This window comes from Equus asinus, chromosome 13 (genome assembly GCF_041296235.1).
Source record: "Equus asinus isolate D_3611 breed Donkey chromosome 13, EquAss-T2T_v2, whole genome shotgun sequence".
NCBI classification, from domain to species: Eukaryota; Metazoa; Chordata; class Mammalia; order Perissodactyla; family Equidae; genus Equus; species Equus asinus.
This window is the reverse complement of record NC_091802.1, coordinates 20,613,239-20,639,151: the sequence shown is the minus strand read 5'-3', so window position 1 is coordinate 20,639,151 and position 25,913 is coordinate 20,613,239. Positions and strand designations below refer to the sequence as shown.

Below are 25,913 nucleotides of genomic sequence, written 5' to 3'. Positions count from 1 at the left end.
CAAATGCTGCCACCAGGAAGAGCACTTGCTGGGTGCCAGGCACATGCTGAGCTCAAGCACGCTACCGTATTTAAACTTGATAGCAGCTCTGAGGGAGATGCTGTCATTGCACCCATTTTGCAGATGGGGACAGTGAGGTTCAGAGAGAGGAAGTGGCTTGCCCCGAGCTGGGGTTCCATCCAAATCCATCTGACATAAAGTCCGGGTTCTTGCCATAATCCCCATGCTGCCCTCCTGTGCATGGGCTGGCTCCTTCTGGGCATTATTCACTCACTCAGGGCTTCTGAGCTCCCCGGAACCATGGCAGGCGGCACAGGGAGCTGGGGGAGGCCCGGAGGCCTGGAAGGGGGAATCCAGGCTCTGTTGCTTACCTGCTCTGTGATCTGGACCACCTATTGAAAGGGGAGCTTTCGTTCCCTTTTCCATAGAACAGGGGACCACGTGAAGTTGGGATTAGGTTGTCCCCATTGTGTGGATGAGGACACTGAGTCCCACGGGGAGTGCGTGCCGGAGCAGCCCTGAGCCAGCGCTGACCTCTGAGTGACCTCAGCCCCTGCTGCCCTGAGGTCTGTATGGCCAGGACCCCCCGCCTCTTGGCTGGGCCTGGGGTGTCCCGCCTCCCCAGGGAGCAGAGCGAAGCCTACTTGTCCATTTCAGGACTGATCCTCAGCCTTGCCTCCCTGACAGCTCCTGGAAGTCGTCTTAGCCCTCGGTGTGTTTCAGTTGGCACCCTGGGGGGACGGGGAGGCATTGCTGGGACCCTCCAGTTTGCTCCAGGCCCAGCCACAGGCCCGCCGCCAGCTTCAGCCTGTGGAGTCTGGGTCAGGGCCCACCTGTCACTGGGCCCTGGGGCTCCAGGCCCAGGAGGACAGAGGCACAGCTCTTCCTGTGCCGGGGGACCCCCCCACTGGGGCCACATGCAGCCAGCAGGAGGCTGGGCAGCCTCTCTGGGTGCCTCTCACCAGGGTTCCAGGGCCTTCTTTTGGGGACCTTCTTTGGTGAAAGACCGAGATTTTGTAGAAATCTTTTTTCTCTTTCTCCCATCCCTTCGCCTTCACACGTGCATGTGGCTAGATGTCTCCTGACGTTAATGCACCGCCCTCTCTTCCCTGCGGCTGAGCGATGGCCCCTTTGATTAACCTCGTCTGCCATTCTGCTGTGTCATTATTATGTTCTGAAACCAGGCCTTTTGCTAAACCTCCTGGTTTCTGGGTTTTTCTAAAAGGAAGAGCCTGTTTGAAAAACAACAGCCACAGAAAAAGTCCTTTTTGTGATGTCAGCCAGAGCTTCTCAGCTTTCTTGGTGTCCTCGGGGTGAGCCCTCCTCGTCTCCTGGACAGAGCCCGCTCTCTCCAGGGTCTGTTATCTCTCTGATCACAGCAGCGCCCGGGGCTGGGCTAGCCCCGTGGTTAAGCTGGGGGAGGAACTTCTACTGTCCACCTACTCTGTGCTGTGCGGGAGCATTTCAGTTTGTCCTGGGTGATAGCTGGGGAAATTTTTTTTTTTTTTAAAGATTTTATTTTTTCCTTTTTCTCCCCAAAGCCCCCCGGTACATAGTTGTATATTCTTCGTTGTGGGTCCTTCTAGTTGTGGCATGTGGGACGCTGCCTCAGCGTGGTCTGATGAGCAGTGCCATGTCCGCGCCCAGGATTCGAACTAACGAAACACTGGGCCGCCTGCTGCGGAGCGCGCGAACTTAACCACTCGGCCACGGGGCCAGCCCCAACTGGGGAAATTTTTTACTCCATTTTACAATACGACAGTGGAGACGTTCACCAGCTCCCCAGGCCTCGCCTCATAGATGGCAGGACTGGGGTGAGAAGCATGCTGGGTCAGAGTCCCCAGATGTGCTGGTGTGTCCCCTTCAGTCATCCTTAAGAGAGGATGTTTTTGGGGCCAGCCCGGTGGCGTAGTGGTTAAATTCGTGTGCTCCATTTCGGCGGTCCAGGTTCACAGGTTCAGATCCCGGGCACAGACCTAGTACCGCTTGTCAAGCCATGCTTTGGTGGCATCCCACATAAAATAGATGAAGATTGGCACAGATATTGGCTCAGGGCCAATCTTCCTCACCAAAAAAAACAAAACCCCCCCAAAAACACCAGAGGATGTTTCTCTTTTCCCTAGTGGTGAGATCAAGTGTGAATGTGGGGCTGAGGGGTGAGACCATTCTTCTGCACACAGCACTGTTAAGATGTTTTCAGAATCAGGGTTTTTCTCCCCATTGTATTTCACCCTCCTGAGCTCATGCGCATTTCACAGAGGAGAAGCGGCCCAGGAGGGGAACAGAATCAGCCATGGCTCTGCAGCAAGGCCACGGAGACTGGGTCTGTGAACCCCAGTCCTCCAGGGCAAGCCCCTCTCCTCCTGGGGGCTCCTGCCAGCACCCATTTTCCCCCAGCTCTTTTTCTCCTTCCTGCATGAATCACCCTGTCCTGGCCAGGCCCAGCTGGGGCAGGACAGGTGGGGTGGGGCTGCCCCAGCAGATAACCAGCCCCTCTCTCCCAAGCCCCTGCCTGCGTCCCCTCCTCCCTCGGCTGCGTTTGCTGTTCTGTGTGTATGACTCACCTCCTCTTCTGTTTAAAGCTGCCTACTTCATTCATCATAGACAGCAGTTTATCTTCCCAGGTGAGTCGTTTGCATGGTTCCACTAACTGCCCCTTCCCTCGAGCCCCTCTGTCCAGCCCACCTGGGCGCCCTCTCCCTGGGCACCTTCGAGGTGCTTGAGTCTCACACCCACCTGTTTTGAGAGCTGACTGTCTCTTGAGGCTGGGCAACAGGGCAGGGTGAGTAGCCTTGAGGCTGGCCCTTCATAGGTGCAGTGCCTCACTGGGAGGGACCTCAGTATCCATCCTGTCCAGCCTCTTGCACAGAGACTGCAGGCAACTTTTCCAGGGTCACACAGCCAGGAAGTGACAGAAACCCAGTTTGCAGCATGAGGGGGAAACGGACTTTTTTGCTGATGGCTTATGAGCATCTGTCATGGAGTCTTCCCCTACATAAGACAAGGAAGCTGCTACCCTACCTTAGAGAAGGGGATGCGTGTTTGGGAGGGTCTGCAGGCTTCGCCTTTTCAGTGGGCCTCACCTTCTAGTGCCTTACCGCACAGCGCCATCTGCTGGCCATTTTTGGACATGCTGCTTTCGTGCAGAAAGTTGAGAGCAAAAACCTTGCAACTCAGTATCTCATTGATTCCCTTCCACAAAAATGGTCTTGCACGCCAGCTTTGTGCTCAGCCTTTGCATTTGACCATGTTCCTGCTCCTAAGGAGTTTATAGGATTAGTACTTATTTCTCTAGTGGAAGGTGACAACTTTAATTCTTAATGAAGCCATGTGAAGGTTCTGTGTGTTCTAGACAAAGACGGTGGCTGCTTGCTTTCTTCCTGGGTTAAACAGGCCTCACTTGAAGTCATGGTATTTTGGTTATTCCAGGCTTTCCTATTCTGCAACTCAGCTCCACGAGGGGAGTGGCGTGGAGCATTCGTTAGTTCTTACAGGGCCATCTGGAGGGTTTTGCAGGCATGTGCGGGCTGGCTGGGTCAGGGGCAGGCTCCTTGAGCTGCCTCTGTGCTTTCACACCTGCTTTGCTGTGGTTGCCACTGCAGGAGCCCCTCTGTTTCTGGCTGTAGGATGGCATACGGGGGAGTAGAGCATTGGGAGAACATGGCCCTTCTTCTAGAAGGGTCCGTCTTGCTCTGAAGATGTGTTACGGGGGAGAATATATCTCTATTAAAACAAACATGGACACATTGGGGAGCAGAATGCAAAATACCGTCTTAATGTTTAAGGAAAAGCATGAGGCTTCAGACATTTTGCCCTCCCACCTGGGGTGCTCTTTCTCCCCAAACCCCTACCTCCTCACCCCTACGCATGTGTTTTCTTCTGTGGGAACATTTGAGCAGCGTTGCAGGGGTGGAAATGTCAGGCCGCCCCTAGCAGTCTGCAGACTCGTCGCCATGTCTGGAGGAGGCCTTAGCAGAGGTGCCCGGGGGCTGGGATCCCCCAGAAATCGTGCACAGGGTGTTGGGTGTGTGTGTGCTTTTCCCTGGTAAGAAAGCCCACGGCCGCCATCAGATTCTCTGAGCCTCTGAGGTCCCAGAGGTGTCATGGACCCTGGTTCAGATGACCTGCAGGGTGGCCTGGAGGAAGCCCTGGAGGGGGAGGGCGGTTTGATGGCTGGTGGGGAGACTCTGCGTCCTAGGGGGCAGCGAGATGTGCCGATTGCCTGGAGCCACGGCGGCCTCCAGTCTCGTTTTGCTGAAAAGAGGAGTGAGGGCCCACCGAGCCCTGGGGCTGCTGGCCTCCCTGAGTGCCATTCGAGGGGACTAGAGAGCATAGAGCCAGGCGGCAGGGACAGCCGTGGAGGGTTTGGCCTGTAGCATGTTGGTTCCATGCTGGGGTGACCATCTGTCTGCTGTTCCCCGGATGTGGGACTTCCAGTGCCACATCTGGGAAAGCCCCTTGCCGCCCAATCTTGGGGCCCCCCTGAGGTGTGGACTCTGTGTTTCTTCCTCTCCCCTGAGACCTCAACCCAGAAGTTAAGGGGGATGGAGCCTCTGGCTCCCCACAGAAATTCCCAGGAGCTGTGCCAAGCACCAGGTGTCACTTATGAGCCACCTGCGAGTCCTGCCTTTTGCCTCCATGCACCTGAGTGAAGGAGTCTCCCTACTTTCCAGGGTTGTTGCCACCAGCCCCTGCCTCCAAGCCAGAGGAGGGTCTGGCCCACGTGTCTGGTCACCAGTGGCCCAGTTTACTTTCACCCCTTGCTTGTATGGGGAGTTTGGCCACAAGAGAATGGCGTTAACTGAGAAGCCTTGCCCACCTGGAGTCTCTTCCTGGGGCAGAGCTGTGTGGGCAAAACCAAGTGCTGAGGAGGCTGCATCCATGTTCGGTTTTAGGGAAAGTGAACGTGGCCCAGGGAACTTGCGTGCAGCCTGTGAGGGCCCCTGGGGGAGGACCCACTGCCCCTGCATGTCTGGGGTTTGCCAGCACTGTGTCCTCTGGGAGGAGCCGGAGGTGGTCTCATGCTGCATGTGTGCTTTCTGTTTCCTCCAGACATTTCAGCATCTCCACAGGCAGCCCCATCCCCTGACGCAGCGGACAGCACCCGGTAGGTACTCCCTGTCCCCTTTCTCCTCCGTGGGGACCTGCTGAAGCTGACTCATATCCCTGACCACCTCCCACCCCGCCTTGAAAGCTCGGCCCCCCCGAGCCGGATGTTGCGGTTACCTGGGCCAGCCAGATGAGAGGCTCCATGGGCAAATCCACCTCTGACCAGGGAACTCAGCCGGAAGGCTTTTATTGGCCTCCCTTCAGGGCGGTCTCGGGACCCAGGGGTGGGCAAAGGGCACTCGAGTTAGAGAAAGCTACTAAAAATAGCTCCTGCTTGTGGAGCCTGGTCTCCGTGTCAGGCGGCGCTGAGCAGCTGGCTCATGTTCCCTCGTACGGTCCCGAGCCTGGTGTCGATGCAAATAATCTGTAAGCGAAACTGGGGTGAGTTTATTATGAGTCAGATCTGAAGGCTAGCCCGGGGCCTGCCTTCCCCAAAGAAGGAACGGAGCACCAAAGAAGTGAGGTGGACAGAGTGGTTACAGCCCCTTAAAGAACATGTATCACATACGATTAGAATGTCCCTTTTACAATGGTCACGAGGTTGCCTCCCGCATAGCAATTCACACAGCAAGTGGTAGGTCTGCTGTCTCGAGCTGGGTGGTCACAGGTGAGCACAGCAATCAGTTCCTAGCCTAGGGAGAGATGCTCATCCTTAAGGAAACGCCAATGTGGGGGAAGTTGCATCTTTATCTTAAGGCCATTTGCTCTTGTATTTGGGACATAGCAAATGCTTAAAGCAGATGTACAATGCATGCTCAACGGCCATGTCAGACCCTTTTGGAAAAACAAGGTCAGGCCGAATTAGTTATCCACTGAATGGCTTCCTCATATACTCCAATATATCCTATTGCTTGCCATTTCTTTATCACTGGTGAAGAAGGTCATCCTCACCCCACAGATGAGGAAGCCAGCTCAGAGGTTAAGGAATTGCATAAAGTCACACCACTAGGAAGTGACAGAACCAGTTATCAAGTAGAATTTCAAGTCTTGTGCATATGCTCAGAACTCTCATCCTGGGTGTCAGATTCGAAAGGGCCTCGGTGTTACTGCCCGCTCCTCATCCCCCCGCTACCCTCAGGTTAGTCTGGGGAAGGCCGAGGCCGGTGAAGGGAAATGGGGTGTGGTCCTCGGCTTCCTGTCTTTGCACAACCTCCAGACTGCCTGTCTCACAGCCAAGTGGGTCAGAATAAGGACCCAGGTTCTCGGACCTCCCATGGGGCGTCCCCTGCCTAGCTGAGTGCGAGTAGCCTACCCTCAGGGTCTGCATGACAAACCCTGTTTTACTCTTAGGCTCGACGACCAGCCAAAAGCAGACGTGTTGGAGGATCATGAAGTGGAGGTGAGTGAGGGTGACCCGCAGGCCCTGGACGTGCCTTCTCTCTCCTCTCCCCATCTCAGTGCACACAGGGTCTGGGGAGCGGCCTTGCTCCCAGGTGCCTGCTGCAGCCGATGCAGGCTGTGTGCACAGACAATGTGCATGGTAGAGACGAAGCATGAGGAATGCAATGAAGCAAGCTTCCTTTGGCTTTTCTGGTTTTGAGGCTAAAGTAAGCTCTTAATTCACATGGTTCCCACTCCCAGCCCAGAGGCCTGGACCCCGACCCGGGAGACAACTTCAGTCGGTCTGGGTGGGGTCAGGCATCTATAGGTTGTCAAAGCTCCCCACATGAATCTGACTGTAGCCAGGGCCAAGAACCGCTGTCTCGATCCTTGAACCAAAGTGCTGGCTGAGCCTGGCTCCCGGTAGTGCTGTGTAGCTTAGAGAATGTTAGCCGACTGATTACTCCACCTGGGGAAGAGTCAGTAACTCTGTTTAAACAAAAGGATACCCAGGAAGGGTGATGCACTTGAAGTCTTCATCCTAGGGGACATTAATGCTCTTCCCTAGTGATCGGATGTCACTGAGGGAGATCTTGGAGCATCAGTGGGAAGGGCTTCAGGGCCTGGCTGGGCCAAGCCCCATAATTGGTGGACAAGGGCACTGAGGCCCTGTGGTGCAGAGCTGTGACCGAAACCCAGGCCTCTTGACCCCATGCCTCTCTCCTCCCTTACCTGGCTGGGGCTCCGGGGACGGGAAGTCAGCTGAGACCGGATCTGCTGCCGCTCTCCATTCCATTCCTTCCTTTTCTCCTTCCAGGCTGAGGAGCCGGAGGCCGGCAAGTCAGAGGCAGAAGATGATGAGGATGAGCTGGACGACTTGCCAAGTTCTCGCCGGCCCTGGCGGGGCCCCATCTCTCGTAAGGCCAGCCAGACCAGCGTGTACCTGCAGGAGTGGGACATCCCCTTCGAGCAGGTGGAGCTGGGCGAGCCCATTGGGCAGGGTCGCTGGGGCCGGGTACACCGTGGCCGCTGGCATGGCGAGGTGGCCATCCGCCTGCTGGAGATGGATGGCCACAACCAGGACCACCTGAAGCTGTTTAAGAAAGAGGTGATGAACTACCGGCAGACGCGGCATGAGAACGTGGTGCTCTTCATGGGGGCCTGCATGAACCCGCCCCACTTGGCCATCATCACCAGGTAACCCAGCCCCTGGCCCTCACTGGGGTGGCCACCTCAGCCTCCCTCTTCCCCGGGGACCCTGTTATTTGTGAGGACTCCCTGGAGGGCGTGGATGTCTTAGTGTAGACAGGTACAAGGAAGAAAACCAAAAGTGAGGTATAATTTCCCCATGCACATAACCCCATTGACATTAAAAAATAGATAAATAGGGGCTGGCCCCGTGGCTTAGTGGTTAAGTTCACGTGTTCTGCTTCAGCGGTCCGGGCTTCGCAGATTCAGATCCTAGGCATGGACCTACACATTGCTCGTTAGGCCATGCTGTGGTGGCTTCCCACGTACAAAATAGAGGAAGAGGGGCACAGATGTTAGCTCAGGGCCACTCTTCCTCAAACAAAAAAGGAAGATTGGCAACAGGTGTTAGCTCAGGCCCAATCTTCCTCACCAAAAAATAAAAATAAAAATAGATTAATTAATTAATTAATTAATTAGATGATGCCTCTCTAGTGAGAGAGAAAATTCAAATGTTCCAGAAAAGTACAAAGTGAAAACCACCCCGACTGGGTGCTCCACCCCAAAAGTAGATACTGTAACCAGTGTCTGATTGTGCCTTCTGTTAAAATAAAAAAGTTTACTGATACTCATGTTTTTAAACTATTCATCTATTCCTTTGTAAAAATACACAGCAAAGATCATACTGGTTCACACCTTGCTTTCTTCACTTGAGTGCAGGTCTGAGGTCTACTGTGTTCTCTGTAACACCTGCCCAGCATCCCCATCACGTGGTTGAACCTAGTGGTGTGTTGGTAAATGTTTAACAACCAGCTCTCAGGTGATGGGGAAGAGAGCCCTTGTTTGTGGCATCTGTCAATTCCTGTGGTGTAAATACTCTCACTACAGTTGATTTCAAGCTACCGACATGATGTCACTGAGAGTGGAGTGGACTTGGGAAGAGAGTCACACAACTGGACTCTGGGTTCTTTGTCTGGCCGATCACTGGTCATCCTGATTTATTTAACTGGTCCTCTTTTGCTGGACACTTTGTAATGATGAACATCCTCTTTTCCATATGTTGGTGAGCTTCTGTGGGTGTATGAGCTGGGCTGGGTCAGGGTATGCGTATGTCACGTTGCATGTCCATTTCTACCCCAGAAAGTGTTCACCAGTTTCCTCTCCGACCATCAGTGTATGAGAGTGTCATTCGCCCAGAGCACCAGGGGCTGCGAAACTGAAACGTTTTGGTTCATGGCCTTGAAAAAGTGGTTGTTGGGTGTTTACTTTTAAAATCAGGAAAAGCAATTTGAGGCTAGTGAAATTTTGGAATATAGGTGGAACTTTCAAGAAGAAAATAAAAATCACTTTAGTCCTGTCAGCCAAGAGAACCCTCATTAATGTTCTGATGATATTCTCTATCGCTCGACCCTGTGCTTTGAAAAAACATTCTCCTCAAATGGTATTTACTAAGTGAGAGTTAATTCCCGTGTTACTTATTTATCAGAAAGATTAGTAACCGCCCCCCAGAACTCCTGAGCAATGTGAGATCAGGAGGTCACCCCACCAAAGGGACAATCTTCCAGCCCCAAGCATGACAACATGATGCTTTAGGAAGCCAGCTCCACGACCCCCAGGATGCCAGCCCCCAGCCACTGTCTGTCCATCTGTCCTTCCATCTCTCGTCCACCCAGTTCCATAGGAGATTTGAGTCTGCTTAAAGGGAATACATATGATAAAATAGCAAAACGTTCATTAACAAAAAACTTAGCATGTTCTAGAATCTGCTGAGGGGACTGGAACATAGGTAAGGAACCGTCAGCTGATGTCCCAGACCCCTCGCCCAGTTCTCAAAGTCTCTGAGGCTCCCAGAATATTGTCTCCTTGGAGACTTTCCCTAAAACTAGCCCCTTTCTCAGATGGTTTACGTCACCTTCTCCCTGGAACGGGGAAGGAGCCACACATTCTCTCTCAGTCTTTCTTCACCCTGGCTTTAGGAGTTGATGCAGGTGGAGACCCCAAAACGTGAGCCCCTTATCCTATAATTGCTCTGATGTCCCGTCCCTTCCCCCTCCTTACGCTCTTCTTAATAGCAGTAAAATCCCTGTGATCAGAAAACAATAAAAACCATCACGAGAATCATTACAGCGAGCCCCGGGGCCCCGACGTTGCCCGCTTGTAGCCCTGAAAGGCCAGATTCTTCCCTGAGTCCTAGGAGGTGTGTTGCTGCCTGGAACCCATGGAGGGTGGGCTGCTTTGGACTGCCGGGAGCCTTGGTGAACTGAGTTTCTTGTTCTGGGGAGGGCAGCCCTGGGCCTCAGGGAATGGGGTAGACAGGCCTGTTTTTGCACATTCAGGACAGGCCCCAAAGGAATGGGCGTCAGGCTTGGTTAAGAATGAGATTCTGATGCCCATAGTCCAGGGGACGGGGAGAGCCTTCCAGAGGCCAGCGGGCACAGCTCCTCCCAGGCTCCAGGAGGGCTGGGATCCGGCCACACTGGCCCTGGAGCTCTGCCTGACCCCACCACTCTCGACAGCTTCTGCAAGGGGCGGACGTTGTACTCGTTTGTGAGGGACCCCAAGACGTCTCTGGACATCAACAAGACGAGGCAGATCGCTCAGGAGATCATCAAGGTAAAGGGGTGTCTTGTTGGTCCCAGAGCTCCTGGCCGTCCCCTTGCTCTGCCTGTGTCAGGGTGGTGGCCGCTGTCTATCTCCTTCTAGTTAGGGCGCCTCGAGTGAGGGACGCCCTCTCTTTCCTTCTGTTCTTGTCTTGCCCTCTTGGGGCTGGGAGCTGGACAGTGGTCAGCGTTGATGGAATTGAATTGGTTGGAGAAGATGCAGCAGGCTTTAAATATCTGAGTGAATTCTGGTCAGCTGTGTGACTTTGGGCAGGTCGTTTCTCCTCTCTGAGCTTCAGCTTCTTCCCTTGTAAAGTGAGGATATCAATGGAACCTCCCTCACTGGATTGGTGCAAGGGATGATGGGATAATCACGGAGAGCCTTAGGCACAGGGCCAGCACTTGGTGACAGTCTGTTAGATTTGATGGGGAAGGCGGTTCTACTTCCGGGGGTCGTGAGAGCACCCCCACTTTCTGCCTTCAAGTTTCTGAATCCAAGTTTTAAGAGAACAGGCCCTCAGCCTCAACCAGGGCGGCCTTTTGTCTTTCTTTCATCTTTTTTACATAATTAAATAAAAATGCAAGAAAAGCTTATTAGTTGCTTTATTTAGCAACAGACAGGCCCAGATAAAAACTAGAATCCTGCTGGGTAGGGGTTCCTCCGTTTTTGTTGAAAAACTTTCTCTTAGCAGCTCCCACCAAGGTTTTGCGTCTTTCCTGTCTTTCTCTCCTTCCTTTTCTTCTGCCTTCGCTCCTTTTTTCTCCCTTCCTTCTCTGTCCATTTTGTGTATGTCTTTAGAAAGGAAAAGGTAAAAACATGATGACTTTTATGGACAAACCTAGATTTTCATGTGATATTTCCATGGGGCTAAACTAATGAATTGAACTTTTGAAGCCCCCAAAACCAAAATATCACCCTGGAGCCTTTGTTTGCAGTCGGTCTCATTTCAGAGAAGGTGGCGGGAGCTGCAGTGTCACAGCCAGTTCCCAGTATCCCCAAACTTGCCAGACCCTGCTCCCCCTCAGCCCCCTACTCTGCCTCCCCTCCCAGACTGTTTTCTCTCCTCGTCATCAGAACACTGGGGGAGTCTGTCTGGTTGCTGACTGGCTGAGTTAGGATGAATGAGCCATCTGGAAGTTTCCAGAGCGGAAGAGAAGTTACTCGAAGGTTTTGGAACTGCAGAGCCGGAAGCTGGCTTTTTTGGTTTTCATCCTGCTGAAAAGCCACGCCCTTTCCTTCTGCTGAGAACTTCTGAGCCCCCCTCCCTTTTGTGCACATCTCTGATGTTTTGAGGCTCAAAATAAAATAACAGGGACCTAGCATTTGGTTTGCAATTTCGTGGCCACTCTGGGAACCCTGTGATAGTATGGGAAGGGAGGAGAGTCTGTGTTCCGGACCCGAGTGCTTTATATCTTGCCTCTCTTTAAGCTGGTGTATGAGGCTGTGACACCTATTTTATAAACAAGGCTCTGAAAGGTACAGCAACTTGTCCTCAGTCACACAGCTGGTCCCAGCTCAACCCAAGATGGGGTCTTTGGCTACTGAGGAAGGCTCGTGCCTTGGTTTGGGTTGGGAAAAGGGCAGATATTTTAAGAAGGATCGTCTTGCATTTAGGATGGAGTTTTGGGAAGGAGCAGGTCCCTCTTTCCTGAACTCCCTGCTTCCGTGGGAGGATGCCAGCTCTCAGCAGGCCCGAGGAAGTGGCCACCGCGGACCCCGCACCCTCCCATCTCTTGCAGAAGAGCATCTGCCTTGTGTAAATTCTTCTCTGACACTCTCTAAACCCACTCGGACCGAGCTCGGGCCTCGGCTGAGTTCCCTCTGGTTCTGGCTCACGGCTCATTCTTTCTACTTCCTAGATGTGGCCTGTTGTTTTCCTCTCTCTCCCTTACTCCACATTTCTCACGGTGCGTGAAGCACGCTCAACGTGGGAGACCGGGAGCGGGGTTTACACGTGCCTCTTTCTGAGTTGGCAGGGTGGCCATTTCAGTTGTGGATCTCACCCCCATTCCCAGGGGCATCAGGGCACGCGGGAGTCCTGGGTCTGGCATTAGAAGACAGCTCTGACCTTGGCTGAGGTCATGCCTGCATCAGGTCACCCATGTCCCATAAACCCAGCCAGTCAGTGGTCAGTCCAAATAGAGCATCAGTTAGAAATCACCAACCCCGCCTTTCACTTGTCAGGTGAGGAAACTGAGGCTCAGAAGTTGAGTGTCTAAGGCCACACCATGGATTAGAATCTGAGCTGAGATGGAACTAGGACCCCAGATTTCAGTCTCAGTCCAGGACTCCTTCGACCACAGCACAGATGTTGGGACCACCTAACCTCGGGGACTCACTCTGTGGGAAGTCCTCTTTGTTCCCCACCTGAGCCCTTGCCCAGCCTGAGGGCAGAGGCCAGCTGGGCAGAGCATGACAGAGACCCCACATCACTTGGGTCCTTTGTGACTTAACACGGATGGTATTGGAGGGGAGGAAGAGCTATTCCTCTACCCTCGAGGTCCTTCTGGCTGGTCGAAGAATTAAATTGACATGAGACAGAATAACAGGAGAAAATCAAACAAAGTTTAATAACATGTATACACAGAAGAAATGCAGGAAAACTGAGTAACTTGCCAAAATGGCGGAAGCCACCACCTGAAATACCATCTTTAGTTAAAGACAAAGGAGGATATTGGGGGTGGTGGTTTGGGACTTTAAAGGGGAGGAAGGCAATTCACATGGAGATGGAAAAGCAAATATTTGATAAACTGATGTTTGCTGGGCCCTCGATAGACAACATGACTCGAGAGATAGAACTTTGATGAAAAGGGGCCTACCAAGGACCCTCCCAGTCTACCACACCCAGAGTTACCCATGGTGGTGGCCTGTCCTCGGAAAGGCCTTCTAGCTTGAATTCTTTTAGGCAGTTAGAGGGAAGGTCAGAGTTTCTCTCTAAGTCTTTTGTTCTTAAAAGTAATCAAGCCAAAGGGACACATTTTGGGATGGCAAATTCTGATCCCCCACAGTATCATTACCCACCCCCACCCCCTAGCTCCCCATCCATCACCCTCTCCACACCTTGCACCTTATCCAAGTATAAGGTGGATGTTGGACAGCATGGTGACATGGAAAGAGCATGGACTTGACCCAAACCGGATCTCAGCGATGCTACTTAACTGCCGTGTGGCCTGGGGCAAGTGATTGCCCTCTCTGAGGCTTGGTTTCCTCATCTGCAAGATGGAGTCAGTTATGCTGCATAGGATTGTGAAGATGAAATGAGGGGATCTGGGTAAGGGATCCAGCTCAGCGCCTGGCCCAGGGAGGAAGCTAAGTCATCATCCCTCCCTTCCTTCCCCCCTGACTGAGGCTTGCTGCCTTTCAGGGCATGGGGTATCTACATGCCAAGGGCATCGTGCACAAAGATCTCAAGTCAAAGAACGTCTTCTACGACAATGGCAAAGTGGTCATCACAGACTTCGGGCTGTTCGGGATCTCGGGCGTGGTCCGAGAAGGACGGTGAGTTGGCCATGGGTGTGTGGATGGACTAGGGAGGAACTGGGTGGTGCTGGTTGGGCCTGAGGTCCCCCTGAGGTCTGGGCGCTCTTGCTGTCTGTTGCTGAGGAGCAGCTCTCCCTGTAGGAAAGGCCAGGTTTACTTTGTCCTGCCCTTGTGGTCCTGGTCCAGAATCTGGTTTGGGTAACGTTTCGGTCCTTCATAGCAGTTGGTTCTCGGACTGGCCCCCATGGAGGCTGGGTCCCCTCACTGGCATTTTCCTTGTGTGCTCACTGACCCGGGCAGGGGACCAGGGTTCACATCCCCATTATGAGGAAGAGCATCACGTTTTATTTCCCCAAATCTTGAAGGAATGGGGAGAAACGCTCCTCCCCAAGCATCTTGGGCACCCCCAGAAGGGAGAGTGGCAGGCAGGCTGGAGAGCCAGCCCCAGGCCAGGTCGTGAGGTCCACAGGCAGATCGTTTCCTGCATAGAGACATACTCCACTCTCCCAGGGTAGAGAATCAGGCACCTCAAGTGCAGCTCCCTGCCAAGACCCGTTCTTGGCCTGCTTGCCTGGAAGAACCTGGTTACCGCTCTGCTGTAATATTCCCCAAAAGCACCAGGGCCTTTGCAAGGGCGGGCTCAGTGTACTGCTTTCCTAGGCCATGTGTGGGTGGTGTGCCAGCCCTGGGCCAGGTGTGTGCCGGCCCTGGGGCAGGTGTCTGCCAGGCGGGGCTCTTTGCTGGGGGCTGAAGGCCTCCTGTCCTTGCCCTGGCTTCTTGGCCTCCAGGCGTGAGAACCAGCTGAAGCTGTCACATGACTGGTTGTGCTACCTGGCCCCTGAGATCGTACGCGAGATGACGCCCGGGAAAGACGAGGATCAGCTGCCATTTTCCAAAGCTGCTGACGTCTATGCATTTGGGTGAGGAGGCCCCTGGCGTCCCTCTTCTTGGGGCTCTTGAGGCCAAGTGTGGCCAAAAGAGAAGCTCCTGCTGGCCACTGGGGGCAGGGGGAGGTGTACTTTGAGTCCTGGCTCTGCCACTTGTTTGGGTGAGTGACCACGTCCTTGACCTTCTGTTTCGGTATCTGTAAATGGGAATAATGGTACCTTCCCAATGGAGTTGTTTCATGAGGACTGAATTAGGTAATTGTATAAAATGCTTAACTCTGGGTGTCAGTCTCACCCATCGCCCCGTGAGGACGCTCACCAGAGCTAACCAAGGACTGTCCCTCTGGGGGAATGGGGAGTCCTGCTACTCAGCCTCTAGTGCCCTTAAGGAGCTGACCAATGGAAAAATAGAAATCTAATATGAGCTGGATATATAAAGTTTTCTCTTAGCCATGTTAAAAAAAGAAAAACAGGTGAAACCAGTTTTAATAATATATTTTGTTTAACTCAATATACCCAAAATATTATCATTTCAACGTGTAATCAAAATAAAAAATTAGGGAGATAATTTACCTTACAAAGTTTCGGAATCTGGTGTGTATCACCTCAGTTCCATGGTCCGCGTTTCAGTTGCTTGGTAGCCCCACATGGCCCAGAGTGTCCCCCGTGTTGCACAGTATGAGTCTCATGGAGAAGGTGCCGTCTGGATAAATCAAGAAAGGCCAGGGGGCTTGGCGAGGCTGAGTGAGGGCTGCACCCTGTTACCTCTCAGGGCTTCTTTCCCTCAGGGGTGGTCTCGTCCTCCCTGACCCTTAGCTGTCATCTCCTAAGCACCCATGTGTGCCAGGCGCCAGACTCGGCATTTCCGTTACTCCTCAGACAGGCTGGGATGGAGGTGTCAGCCTCACTGAGGTTAAACAGTCGTACCAGGATCTCTGTTCAGAGCCTCTGCTGCCCAGGACTTTCCACCATGGTGGGAGGGCGGGCATGAGCTGGGACCGAGCCAAGCAGAGCCGCATGGAGCTCACGCCGCATGGAGCTCACACCGCGTGGGTGGTCTCCACAGGACTGTTTGGTATGAGCTGCAAGCAAGAGACTGGCCCTTTAAGAACCAAGCGGCAGAGGCCTTGATCTGGCAGATTGGCAGTGGAGAGGGAATGAAGCGTGTCCTGGCCTCCGTCAGCCTGGGGAAGGAAGTCACCGTGAGTAGCCACCTGCTCTCAGAAAGAGAAGTGGGACTAAGGGAGGAGCCCCAGGCACGTGACGTGGCTTCCTCACATGACATTCACTCACCTGAGAAGTGGGACCCAGAGGCAGATGAGTGTCAAGCAGACCTGTTTACTGTTGGCTAAAAGCCCTGTGTCTTTTATCACCCCCACTGTTAACCTTTTTCTTTAAAAAAAACCCCATTATCTTAAAAAAAAAAAAAGTAGGAAATAAAGATAATAGTTTTAATTGAATTAAGAGATGAAAAGATAGTAAATAGTAAAACCCTGTATGTTACTACCATGAAAGAAGATAATAAGAAATAGTCAGTGCACAAGGGACAGACGGTGGGATTATGGCGGTATCAGATCTTTCTCCTTAATGTTTTTCCCAACTGTTCAAGAACAAATCGAAGTTCCCGCAGCAAATTTGTTTTCAAAGTGCCAAATTGTAATCCAGTTGCTGACCTCATGTTACCAAATGCCTGTCATGGTTTCTCTGCTTTGCAATTTGTGCGTTTCCTTGCCTGGGCACAGTGACGTATAAAGGAACCGGGCGTCCGTGTTTTCAGTGCCATCGATGATAACCATGTGTTATCGCAAAGGACTGGAGCACACAGGTGTCAGCCTGGATGTTAATAAGTAGCCCCAGGAGGTGTCTGGGCTGCGTAACGATGGAAGCATCTGGAGGGACCGCCCGGCACGTGCCCCGGTCAAGCGCTAACTAGGCTCTGAGTTTCTTGTTGACGACATGAACAGCGTTGGCAGGGTCACCATCTGCCCTGTCATAGGGCACTTTCTGCCTGGTCTCGTGTGCTGGCCTGTTTTCTCACAGGGAGTTCTCGTGAATCGAGAGGCTGAAGGGGTGTGCTGTGTATAGGCGCAGATGCTGAGAGCAGGCAGCAAAATGCCAGAGTGAGAGGGGCTTTCCTCTGGGGGCAGTCGGGACAGCTGTTCTGCTGACCCTCAACTACTGCCCTGTGTCTGGTCCTCCTTGTCACTCCAGCCTCCATTCTTGTAGTGCTGAGCCCTCCACCTCGGTTGCAGCCCCATCCTGCACACATTCTGAGCATCTTGCATTGCAGCTGTCAACACGCCGCCTTCCTCTTTCCGTTCCAGAAATCAACGACCCCATTTCTGATTCTTTCCTATTGCCTGTTTGTTCAGCTTTCTTACTGTTATTCCAGGGGGTTCTAAGAAGGAAGGAGGGGAGACAGGCTCATGCACTTCATTTTGAACTGGGAGCATGCGAGCCCTTGTGCAAGTCAGTTATTTCTCAGCCCTCCTCCAGCAGTGGCCAGTTATCTCAATGTCGGCAGGATGATCACGGGACCACCAGCTGGGGGTACTTGAAAGCCCTGAAGGGACCCTGTGCAGAGCACCCCAGCTGTGCCCTCCTCCCTTCCAGCCAGCTCTCACGCCCACTAATGCCGGCTCTGTTTGCAGGAGATCCTGTCTGCCTGCTGGGCTTTCGACCTGCAGGAGAGGCCCAGCTTCACCCAGCTGATGGACATGCTGGAGAGACTGCCCAAGCTCAACCGGCGGCTCTCCCACCCTGGACACTTCTGGAAATCTGCTGAGTACGTACCCCCTCAGTCAGCCAAACCTGTCAGCCAAGCATCCTAGAGGGCACCGTGTGCTCTGTCTGCCCAGGAATGTGATCTGGGGACTCCCAAAGAAGATTAGCCAGGGGTGACTAGTCCCCTCACCTAAGTGATGCTAGGATTTCATTCACCGCGTTTATTTTGGAGATTCCCTTTGATAGGCCAGCATCTCTGGTTCTCCTCTGTGAAAAGCTCCACATCGCTGTTATCAGACCAGTGCTGACACTGAGCCCAGGCTAGGCCCAGACAAGAAGAGTCTGCCTAGGAAGGGGCAGACGGAGCCAGCTGGAAGTCAGAGCAGCGTGGGTCCAGAGCATCACCAGAATCAGCAGGGTGGCTATTGCTAGGATGACACAGACTCAAGGCGCAGAGCTCTCTAGCCCCTAAACCAGCCACCTGTTTGGGGGACCACATGACCTAGGTTTATGTGGTGCTTCGATGCTAGAATCATCCTGCTTCTGTTTAATGACATGATCCTTTGCACCCCTTGGTGCAGGGGTGGTCTCCACGGAGACCACTGTCGTCTCTTCTAAGTTCTGTCTCACTCCCTTTTTGCTTTGTCTATGGGGCCCCCTTTGCCAGAACCCTCGAAAAACAGACCTCTGCCCTGCCGTGCACGCTTTGTGAGAATCTGGGGACTCCTTCCTTATTCTGGGCCTCAGTTTCCACAGTTTTAAAAAGCAGGAATTGGGCAAGATCAGACGTGGGCGAACTTGTCAAGGGCCACTTGGGAAATATTTAGGCTTCGTGGGCCAGAAGGGAAACTCGAGTCACAGCTCCCATCACTGGTATTTACAATGTGCCCAGCAGCAGTGCCAGGCGATGACGCCACCCCGTACCGTCTGTCACAGACTCAGCTCTGTCTGGTACGGGAGCAGCCATAGACAACACAAGAACCGGGGGCTGGCTGGGCACCGGTGACTTTATTTATGGATGCTGAAACTTGCATTTCACATAATTCTCACATGTCACGAAATACTCTTTTTTCTTTCCCTTCCAACCATTTAGAAAGGTAAAAACCATTCTTAGTTTGCATACAGAAACAGGTGGTGGGCCATATGCAGCAGGACCCCTGGATGAGATGAATGATTTGAAAGTTTTTTTAAGGCAAAGGGCACTTTCTGAAAGTGAGATCTCATACAGGGCCCCAGTGCATAAACAGATAAAGTGGGGTGGCTCTTGATGGGAGCGGGGGGCAAGGGCCTGTCTACCCCCGCAACACCCAAGCTAGCCCCTGAAGCAGCCAGTCGCCATGCACGTGTGTGGGGACACCTGCCGTTGCATCACTGAGCCCTGGAGAAGCTGTGCCAGGCCCCACACCTGCTGCCCAGATGTGTGGTGGCAGCAGCACGCCTCCTATTCTAGAAAGGACCACATAGCAAATATTTTAGGCTTGTGGGTCGTATGGTCTCTGTCACATGTTCATTTTTTGTTTTGTTTTTTTTAACCCTATAAATGGTCAAAACCATTCTGTGGCCGAATTTAGCTTACACATATTTGCCAGCCCCTGTTTTGAAAACAAACCAAACTGGCCTTCAAGCTACATGTGAAAGAGAGGCCCGGCATGGGTTGCCCGACCAGAGGATGCAAATAGGAGAACTTGGGGAGGAAACGTGGGAGACTTTCCTGATGTAGGCCAGCTTCACAGACGGTCTGGAGGAATGACAGTCTGGGGCTGGGAATACTGTAACTTACAGGGCAATATTGGATTCAATATTTTGCTCTTAAGATGGGTCAGAGTCCAGTACAAACAGACGGTGACAGAAGGCTGCCAGCAGAGGTGTGGGTTTCACCAACCATTGCTGAGAACGTGGGGAGACAGAAGCCCAAGGCTGGGCCTAGCCAGCACGGGGTTTACAGTTGAGTAGAGGAAGGAGTGAGGGAATGTTGACAACGTGAGGAGCACTGTGAAAAAGCACAGCCTCTGTGGGAGGGAGGATGGGGGCTGCTCTGCTGGCCCAGGGAGCTTGAGGCAGGGCCTCCAGACCAGCAGTCAGTGGAGCTGGGCTTTGAGCAGGAGCTGTCCTGGCAGAGACCGGGAGTGGGTTCTCCTGGACTTGCAAGAAGTTCAAGAGTCTGGTTTGTCAGACTTTGGGCAACCCTGATTTTCTCATCCACGAAAGAGAAGGCTGCTCTAGGGGGCGCTGGCTTTCAACAGGTGTTTCCAGATTCCCTTAAAGATCAGATAGCTCCACCTTCTCATTTCACAGATGGGAAACTGAGTCACAAATGGAGCTTGTGTCCTGCCCAAAGCGATCAGTTTTAGCCCCTTGCAGCAAAGAATGCCAGACTACCTGAATGAGTGTCTGTTGAAAGCTTCCTGTTCCTGATTTTTACTTGTACACATTCAGCCTCTAATTCTCATTTTCTCTTTTCTTTTCCATCGGTCATGTTGCTTTTTTATTTTCGGGGGGTGGTGCCTGCACTGGCTTGTCCTATCACACCCCCCCCCCCGCCATCTTGATTCCTGTGGCTCCTCCTCCACCTGTCTGCACCGGGTGCCTGACTCCGTCACCTGCTGGACTGCGCTCTGCCCACACCTGGCAAAATGGTCGCGGGGCATTCCCAGGCGCTGGCGGAGCCGCTGCTACGGGAAAGGACGTTACGGTCACCTTGACTTTAAGAACTATCCAGTTCTGGAGGAATAGTGTGTCTTCTGTTACTTCCCTCATTCTCTGCCTGTTTACGGTCATCCCTTTGCACACCCTGCTTCCTGTCTGTCTCTGCATCCAGCTTCCCCATCTTTGCGTATTTTATTCTCTGTAAACCAAAGTGACGTTCGTACAGCTGAAATGGCCACCAGCAAGGGCCCTGCAGGCTTGTGTTTCTCTCACTGGGTGGAGGGGAAACCCACAGCATGTGGCAGGGCCTCTGTCCACACACCGTGGCAGATGATGGCTTGTCCCTGGCGGGGAGGGAACTCAGATCACTGGTCTGAGTCCCTAGTGTGTCCTCTGGCCAAAGCTTAAAGAAGGGAAGGCAATAAGCAGAAATAGTGAACTTCCAGAAGTCTGTTTGGATAGTCAAGGGCTGAGCGGCAGTGGGCTTTGTAGAAACATTCTGTGCCTGTGGCCTGGGGTTGCTCAGGATGGAGCGAGGCTGTCCCTTTCCGTCCCTGCAGGAAAAGAGGGTGTCCCCCTCTCTGCCCTGGCCAGGTCTCTGCTGCTCCCCTGCCCCTGTGGGCTCAGGGGGAGGGGCAGGGGGGGTTCTGACTCTGTGCTCTCCTCTTCTCTTTTCCCCTGTAGGTTGTAGACCTGGCTGCCTTGCATGCCCCGGGGGCTTTCTTCCTCCTAATCAACAAGTGGCATCGTGACTTCCTCTCAGACACAAACTGAGATGCGAGCACTAACCCGGGGACGCACTCTCTGCCGCTCCAGTCTTCTCTCCTGAGACTGCTGCTCTTGCTTAGTTGTTAAAACTGGCCCCTCCCCTCTCCAGGCCTGCGCGTGCCCGTCACTGCTCTCCACGGAGGATTCCTCTAACAGACCTCCCCCAGAACTGTCTCCCTGGACGTGACTTCATTCTCTCTAGCTCTCCTCTGGTGGGGTGGTATCGTTTCCCTTTGGGTGGTCCTGTCTGCCTGCTAACACCTCAGTGAGCTGTACCCCTCTGAGCACAGCGGCCTCTGGCTGGCTGTGTCCTCCGTCTGGGGCAGGGCTGCTTGGCTGTTAACCTATGGGGATCTTGTCCCACAAGGAGTGGAATGATTTCAGAGCTGCCCAGGGCCAGTCCCCTCTGGAGGACTTTTGGGTAGACCCCAAAAGTCCCGTTGCTGTGAAAGACACCAGCTTGGAAGGGCTGTGTCCTCAGCGGCGCACTCAGGAAAGTCATCCTGAAGCAAAGGGTTCCCTGTCCCCAGACAATTTCACTAAAGAAAACAAAGCATCCATCCCCTTCCCCAGCAGCATTACTCCCTTCACATCTGCTCAGTGTGGACAGAAAGTTCCAGACCCCAAGTCAGCGTTCATCCAGAGCGTAGCTGACAGGCCACACACACAGTCACTGCACTGCTTACTAAATGCAGATTCCTGGGGCCCCCAAGAACCGAGTCTGGGTCTCCGGAGGCAAGCTCTGAGAATCTGCATTTCCACCTGCCTCCAGATGGCCCTGATGCACCCCAGCGTTTGGGAACCATTTCTAAAAGGAGCATGCGATGTCTCTCTTGGTGCTGGGGGCAGGTCTCTCGCTTCTCTCCCACTTCCACCTGGAGCAAGACCTTTCCTGGGCTGCAAATGAGAAAGCAGTTCAGACGAGCCCACAGCAGTTACTGGGCATGCTGGCTGCTGGGGATTCTGGGATGAACAAGCCACTGCCTGGAAGGGCGGGGCGGGGTGGGGGCCAAGCCTCCTCCGCACTAAGCTTTAGGCCCCTCCTGGCTAAGTATGACCAGGAGTGGCTCTGCCGAGGCTGTGGGCTGTGCAATCATTCTCACTTCTTAGTGGGGCCAGGTCCTCTGCTGAGCTTCTGGAACTGGCCCACCCCTTAGCTAATGTTACCCTAATTCTGATTAAGACCAGCAAGGCCGTAACCCTTGTTTTTATTCCTCTTTGCAGCATTAACAGCAGCAAAGTTGTACCCCGGTTTGAAAGGTTTGGCTTGGGCGTCCTGGAGGCCAGTAATCCAAAGATGTAGCCAGATGGTGCAGTTTTTCTGCCGATGTCTTTCTTAAATGTGTTTCTAAAACATCCAGAAACCACCACCACAACAAAAAAAACAACATTCTTCGAAACGTCAGCCATCCTTCTAAGTGCTGCAGACCAGGAGCACTGGGTCCTTCATTCAGACTATTTGTCCACGGAAACACTCGGGTCCCGGAGATGGAGCTGCACCTGCTGTTTCTTAAAGTGACATCACCAACAACCAGACCTGTCCTGACAGGCAGCGAATGTTTACATGTGTATTTCTGCGGAGTGAGCTCGATGTTTTACAATAGGTAATAAGAACGTTCTGTGCCGAGGTGCGCTGGCACCGTCGGCCAGGGTGGCAGAAGTGGCTGTCCCTTCTGGAAGACCCTGTAGGCAGTGAGGAGCTCACGCTGGGCCAGAAGGAAGAAAAGCATCCTGATTGTGGCTGCTCTCGGGGAGGATGGGAGGACTACAAGGTTTGACCCGGCCTCTGCTTTGGCCCCAAACCCTGTTAGTAGGGAATCTCCCTCTGTAGGGTGCGCCCCTTGTCCTATCAAGGGACACTGTACTTTCCTCCTCTTGACAAGGAAACCCTGGCTAGGAACAGAGCTGGATTATGAGCATTGGGAGTTCCCTCTTGGGTTCTTTGGGAACCCAGGCTCCCAGAGAGCTTGGTTTCACCTCTGACCCCTGCAGTCCAGCCCATACCTGCTGCAAAAGTAGATGCCAATAAAATCCAAATAACATCTGTACCGATCCAGTGGTTCCTAGCCAGGGTTCCCACTGCCTGGAGAGATGTTTCCTGCATGAAGCCCCCAGGAAGGCACCAAGGGCGTGGGACTCGGGGCCTTGGCTTTTTAGACACATCCCAGTCCCTGACTGACATTTTACAGCAACTGTGTATACCGTGAATGCTTGATTGGTGAGAACAAGGAAGGCATGAGGAGGGAGAAGTAGCAGGCAGCAAGTCCCTGCGCCCACCTTCCCAGCCACAGGGTGACCTGGCCCTTGAGGTTCCCATCCTCAGTCATGCCAAGGTTTTGGAACTGCCCACCTCTTCCACTCCCCCAGTCCTATTGGAACCCCTTAGCCCACTCTGCCACTATCCGTGTTCCGTGCTCTTAGCTAAGATGGGAGGCATGGGTCCCCCACCCCATTTGTTTAGATGCACCTAGCCAGCCCACCAATCTTCAGAGCCTTCCCAAGCACCAAGTTAGGCCTTCTACTTGTGTACGTTTGCACCAGGAGGGGCTAGACCAGGAAAGTCCATGATGAGAGCATGTCATGTCCTGCCTGTCTTCAGTAGAAGCTGTCGCCTAAAGAGAAAAGTTCCAAATGGCAAAGCAGCCCTTTGGTGGACGTTGTCATTATTAGGCTGCAAACCCAGAAGTGATAAAGGGTGATGAGAATGGAGATATGGGTTGGGTTCAGACCCAGAACCTCTGTCTATTCTCTGAGCTAAGATGGGAAAGCATGTGGCCCTCCCACCCCTTTCAGTTCACTCCACCTAGCAAAGCCCCCAGTCTTCAGAGCCTTCCCTGGAGTCTGGCCAAAGCTCCTCTGCCTAGAAGCTGTGGGACCGCCTTCCCGTCTCCAGGCCAGGGACCCCTTGGCCAACTCCTGCTTGGAGAGAGAGAGCTTTGAGCAGCCAGCGCAAGGTACCCAGGCCTCCTGCTGCCCGTCGGCACCTTAACCCTTTGCAGTCAGGCTGTGGGGGGAAGACAGGAGCTGTACACCAGCTGGATCTTTTCTCCTCTGCGGGACTGATTGGCTCCATCATCCCTTTGGTCTCCCTCTGAGTCCTCTATGGGATCTCTCCGACCCAAAGCCACATGGTGTGTGACCTCTGCCTCTGGCTAAGTCAGGCTCCTGCCCAGATGCCCGTGCCTTCCCAGAGGTCACAGCTTGTGCATGTTGGGGCCCCTCACCTTTCCCCTCTGAACCCATGGACATGCCGATGAGCCCAGGGGTTACACGGCAGCCGAGCAAGTCGGGCTCAACCCCTCCCTGGCCCCAACTCACAGCCAAAGGAAAGTCATCTGGGTTTTGTTTTTCTTATGTCACGCACTGGTCAGTTCAAGCAGCTTTCGTCGAACACCGGCATGTCTTGTGCAAGTGCTGGGGGCCTGGCAATGGGAGCAGTCACGGTCCCCACTCTTAAGAAGCTGATGTTCTAACGGAGGAGACTTGATGTCTGCCAGGAACCCCGAGGGTGGAGCTGAAGGACTGGGGGACACCATCCTTTCTCTCCAGGCCCTGGTAGCCTCCTGACTCTTGCCCTGAGCCTCGGTACTGCCTGTCACATAAGGGAAACGCCTGAGGAAAGTCCCCAACATGGTCCTCTTCTCCTTCCCTCTGTCTGAGTGACTGTGAATTGAGGTTAGGACCTGCTTGCCCTTCCTTCCGTGTGCTCTCCCCGTCTGCCCTGGAAACACATGAAGGACGGCAGATACTGTGAATTCAGCCCTCACAGCCCACTGTGAAGGGGATGGAGAAGCTGGGAGGGCCCCTGGTGAGAGATCTGGGGGCTGTGGAGGTCCCCACTGGGGCCTGAGAGTGGACCCAAGCCTTGGCCCTTCAGGGCCCCCCAGTTCCCAGCCTCACCTCCAAAGCTCTAGGGTCTGTGTCGCTGCTGCCTGTAGCCCACTGATCCACAGCCCCCTGGTCTCCGTCCAACTCAAGGTCTCCAGTCCTAGCGAGTTCCCGGTTAGTTGTGAGCAATGTTTTGCAAAGTTGACCTCTCCGTGTCACCAAACGAAAGATGTGTGTGGGACCCTGCAATCCCTCTGCCCTCCCATGGCATTTCTTGTGATGACAGAGGGGAGGGGCGCACCCTGTATGCCTGTGCTGGTGGTCTGTATTGATTTGGGGGGCGGGTGGAGACGTAAATGTGAAGCCGATTAGGGAGCTAGTGCGATGCTGCATCGTTAGCCAGGACTTCATCAGTGTGTGCAAACCCAGCGTCTTCTGTGGCCACGAGACACACACTTGCTTTTTTGAATGTGATGTAAAATTTGTACAGTAAAAGTTTTTATATTTTCTATCAACTGCATTCGTCTTCCAGAAATGCTATTAATTTAAATTAAAATGGTTAGTATTAACGAACGTGCTGTATCCGGGGTTTTTTTTGCCACTGGCAAGAAGACATGCTCCGTGCCGAGCCAAGCCTGGGTGTCTGGAGTTTGTGAATAAAGTTGTACCGGGGTGTCCTGGGGCTCAGGTCTGCTTGGGTCAGTTCCAGGTGAATTTGGGGGACCCCACTGATGGATGGCATGGGAGGACAGGAATGGAGGGGTCAGGGATGTTTGGACTCTCTCTAGGGGTTAAGGAGCTCCTCCAAAGAAAGGAGTTATGCATGGACCTCTGAGGCAGATGTTTCTAAACAGATGGAGGAATGGAGGAGGAACAGCATCAAAGGGCCATGGTGCACAGAGGAGGGTCATGTAGCCCCCAACAGTAATAGCGCCCGCAAACAGACCCAGACCTGAAAGTGCCTTTGCCTTCTGGAAGCCTTAGGGGGAGCTGGAGTGGTCATTTAACTAAATCTTATTTCTGGGAGCCTCTCCCTGCCCGTTACGTAGAGAGAGGTACTTTGGAGGTTGGGATAAGCAGAACAGATGGAGGAGAAGGGGAAGCAACATTTGTGGGTCCCTGCTGTGAGCCAGGAAGGTGCTCTCTATACATTATCTCACCCTAATCTCATCCTCACAACAACCCCAGGAGGTAGGGATTGTGGTGAGGAAACTGAGGCATGGAAAGGTTCTGGTATTCACCCAAGATCGTGTAGCTGGTGGGTGGCTAGTCCTGGACACAGGCCACAGCTTTGACTCCAGAACCTCCCTCTCATCAGAAGTCCAGGAACTTACCCATCAGACATTGACTGAGCACCTGCTG

The 25,913-nt window shown here is 53.3% G+C and overlaps 1 protein-coding gene across 3 annotated transcripts in view; it reads left to right on the top strand.

Moving 5' to 3' along the window:
* Positions 1-25,124, top strand: part of KSR1 (kinase suppressor of ras 1) — a 146,388-nt gene extending 121,264 nt beyond the window's left edge. Inside the window, exons 11-21 of one of the 3 annotated variants that reach the window (XM_044746003.2) lie at positions 2,583-2,624; positions 5,053-5,107; positions 6,400-6,448; positions 7,247-7,626; positions 10,134-10,230; positions 13,583-13,716; positions 14,487-14,618; positions 15,652-15,787; positions 17,237-17,370; positions 19,964-20,041; positions 21,948-25,124. In XM_044746003.2, the coding sequence (XP_044601938.1) occupies positions 2,583-2,624; positions 5,053-5,107; positions 6,400-6,448; positions 7,247-7,626; positions 10,134-10,230; positions 13,583-13,716; positions 14,487-14,618; positions 15,652-15,787; positions 17,237-17,370; positions 19,964-20,041; positions 21,948-22,026 (1,316 nt within the window). In that variant the 3' untranslated portion in view covers positions 22,027-25,124. The remainder of the gene's footprint in view (positions 1-2,582; positions 2,625-5,052; positions 5,108-6,399; positions 6,449-7,246; positions 7,627-10,133; positions 10,231-13,582; positions 13,717-14,486; positions 14,619-15,651; positions 15,788-17,236; positions 17,371-19,963; positions 20,042-21,947) is intronic. The other 2 variants (XM_070482730.1, XM_044746007.2) reach the window with 2 other exon arrangements.
* Positions 25,125-25,913: the final 789 nt, after the last annotated feature.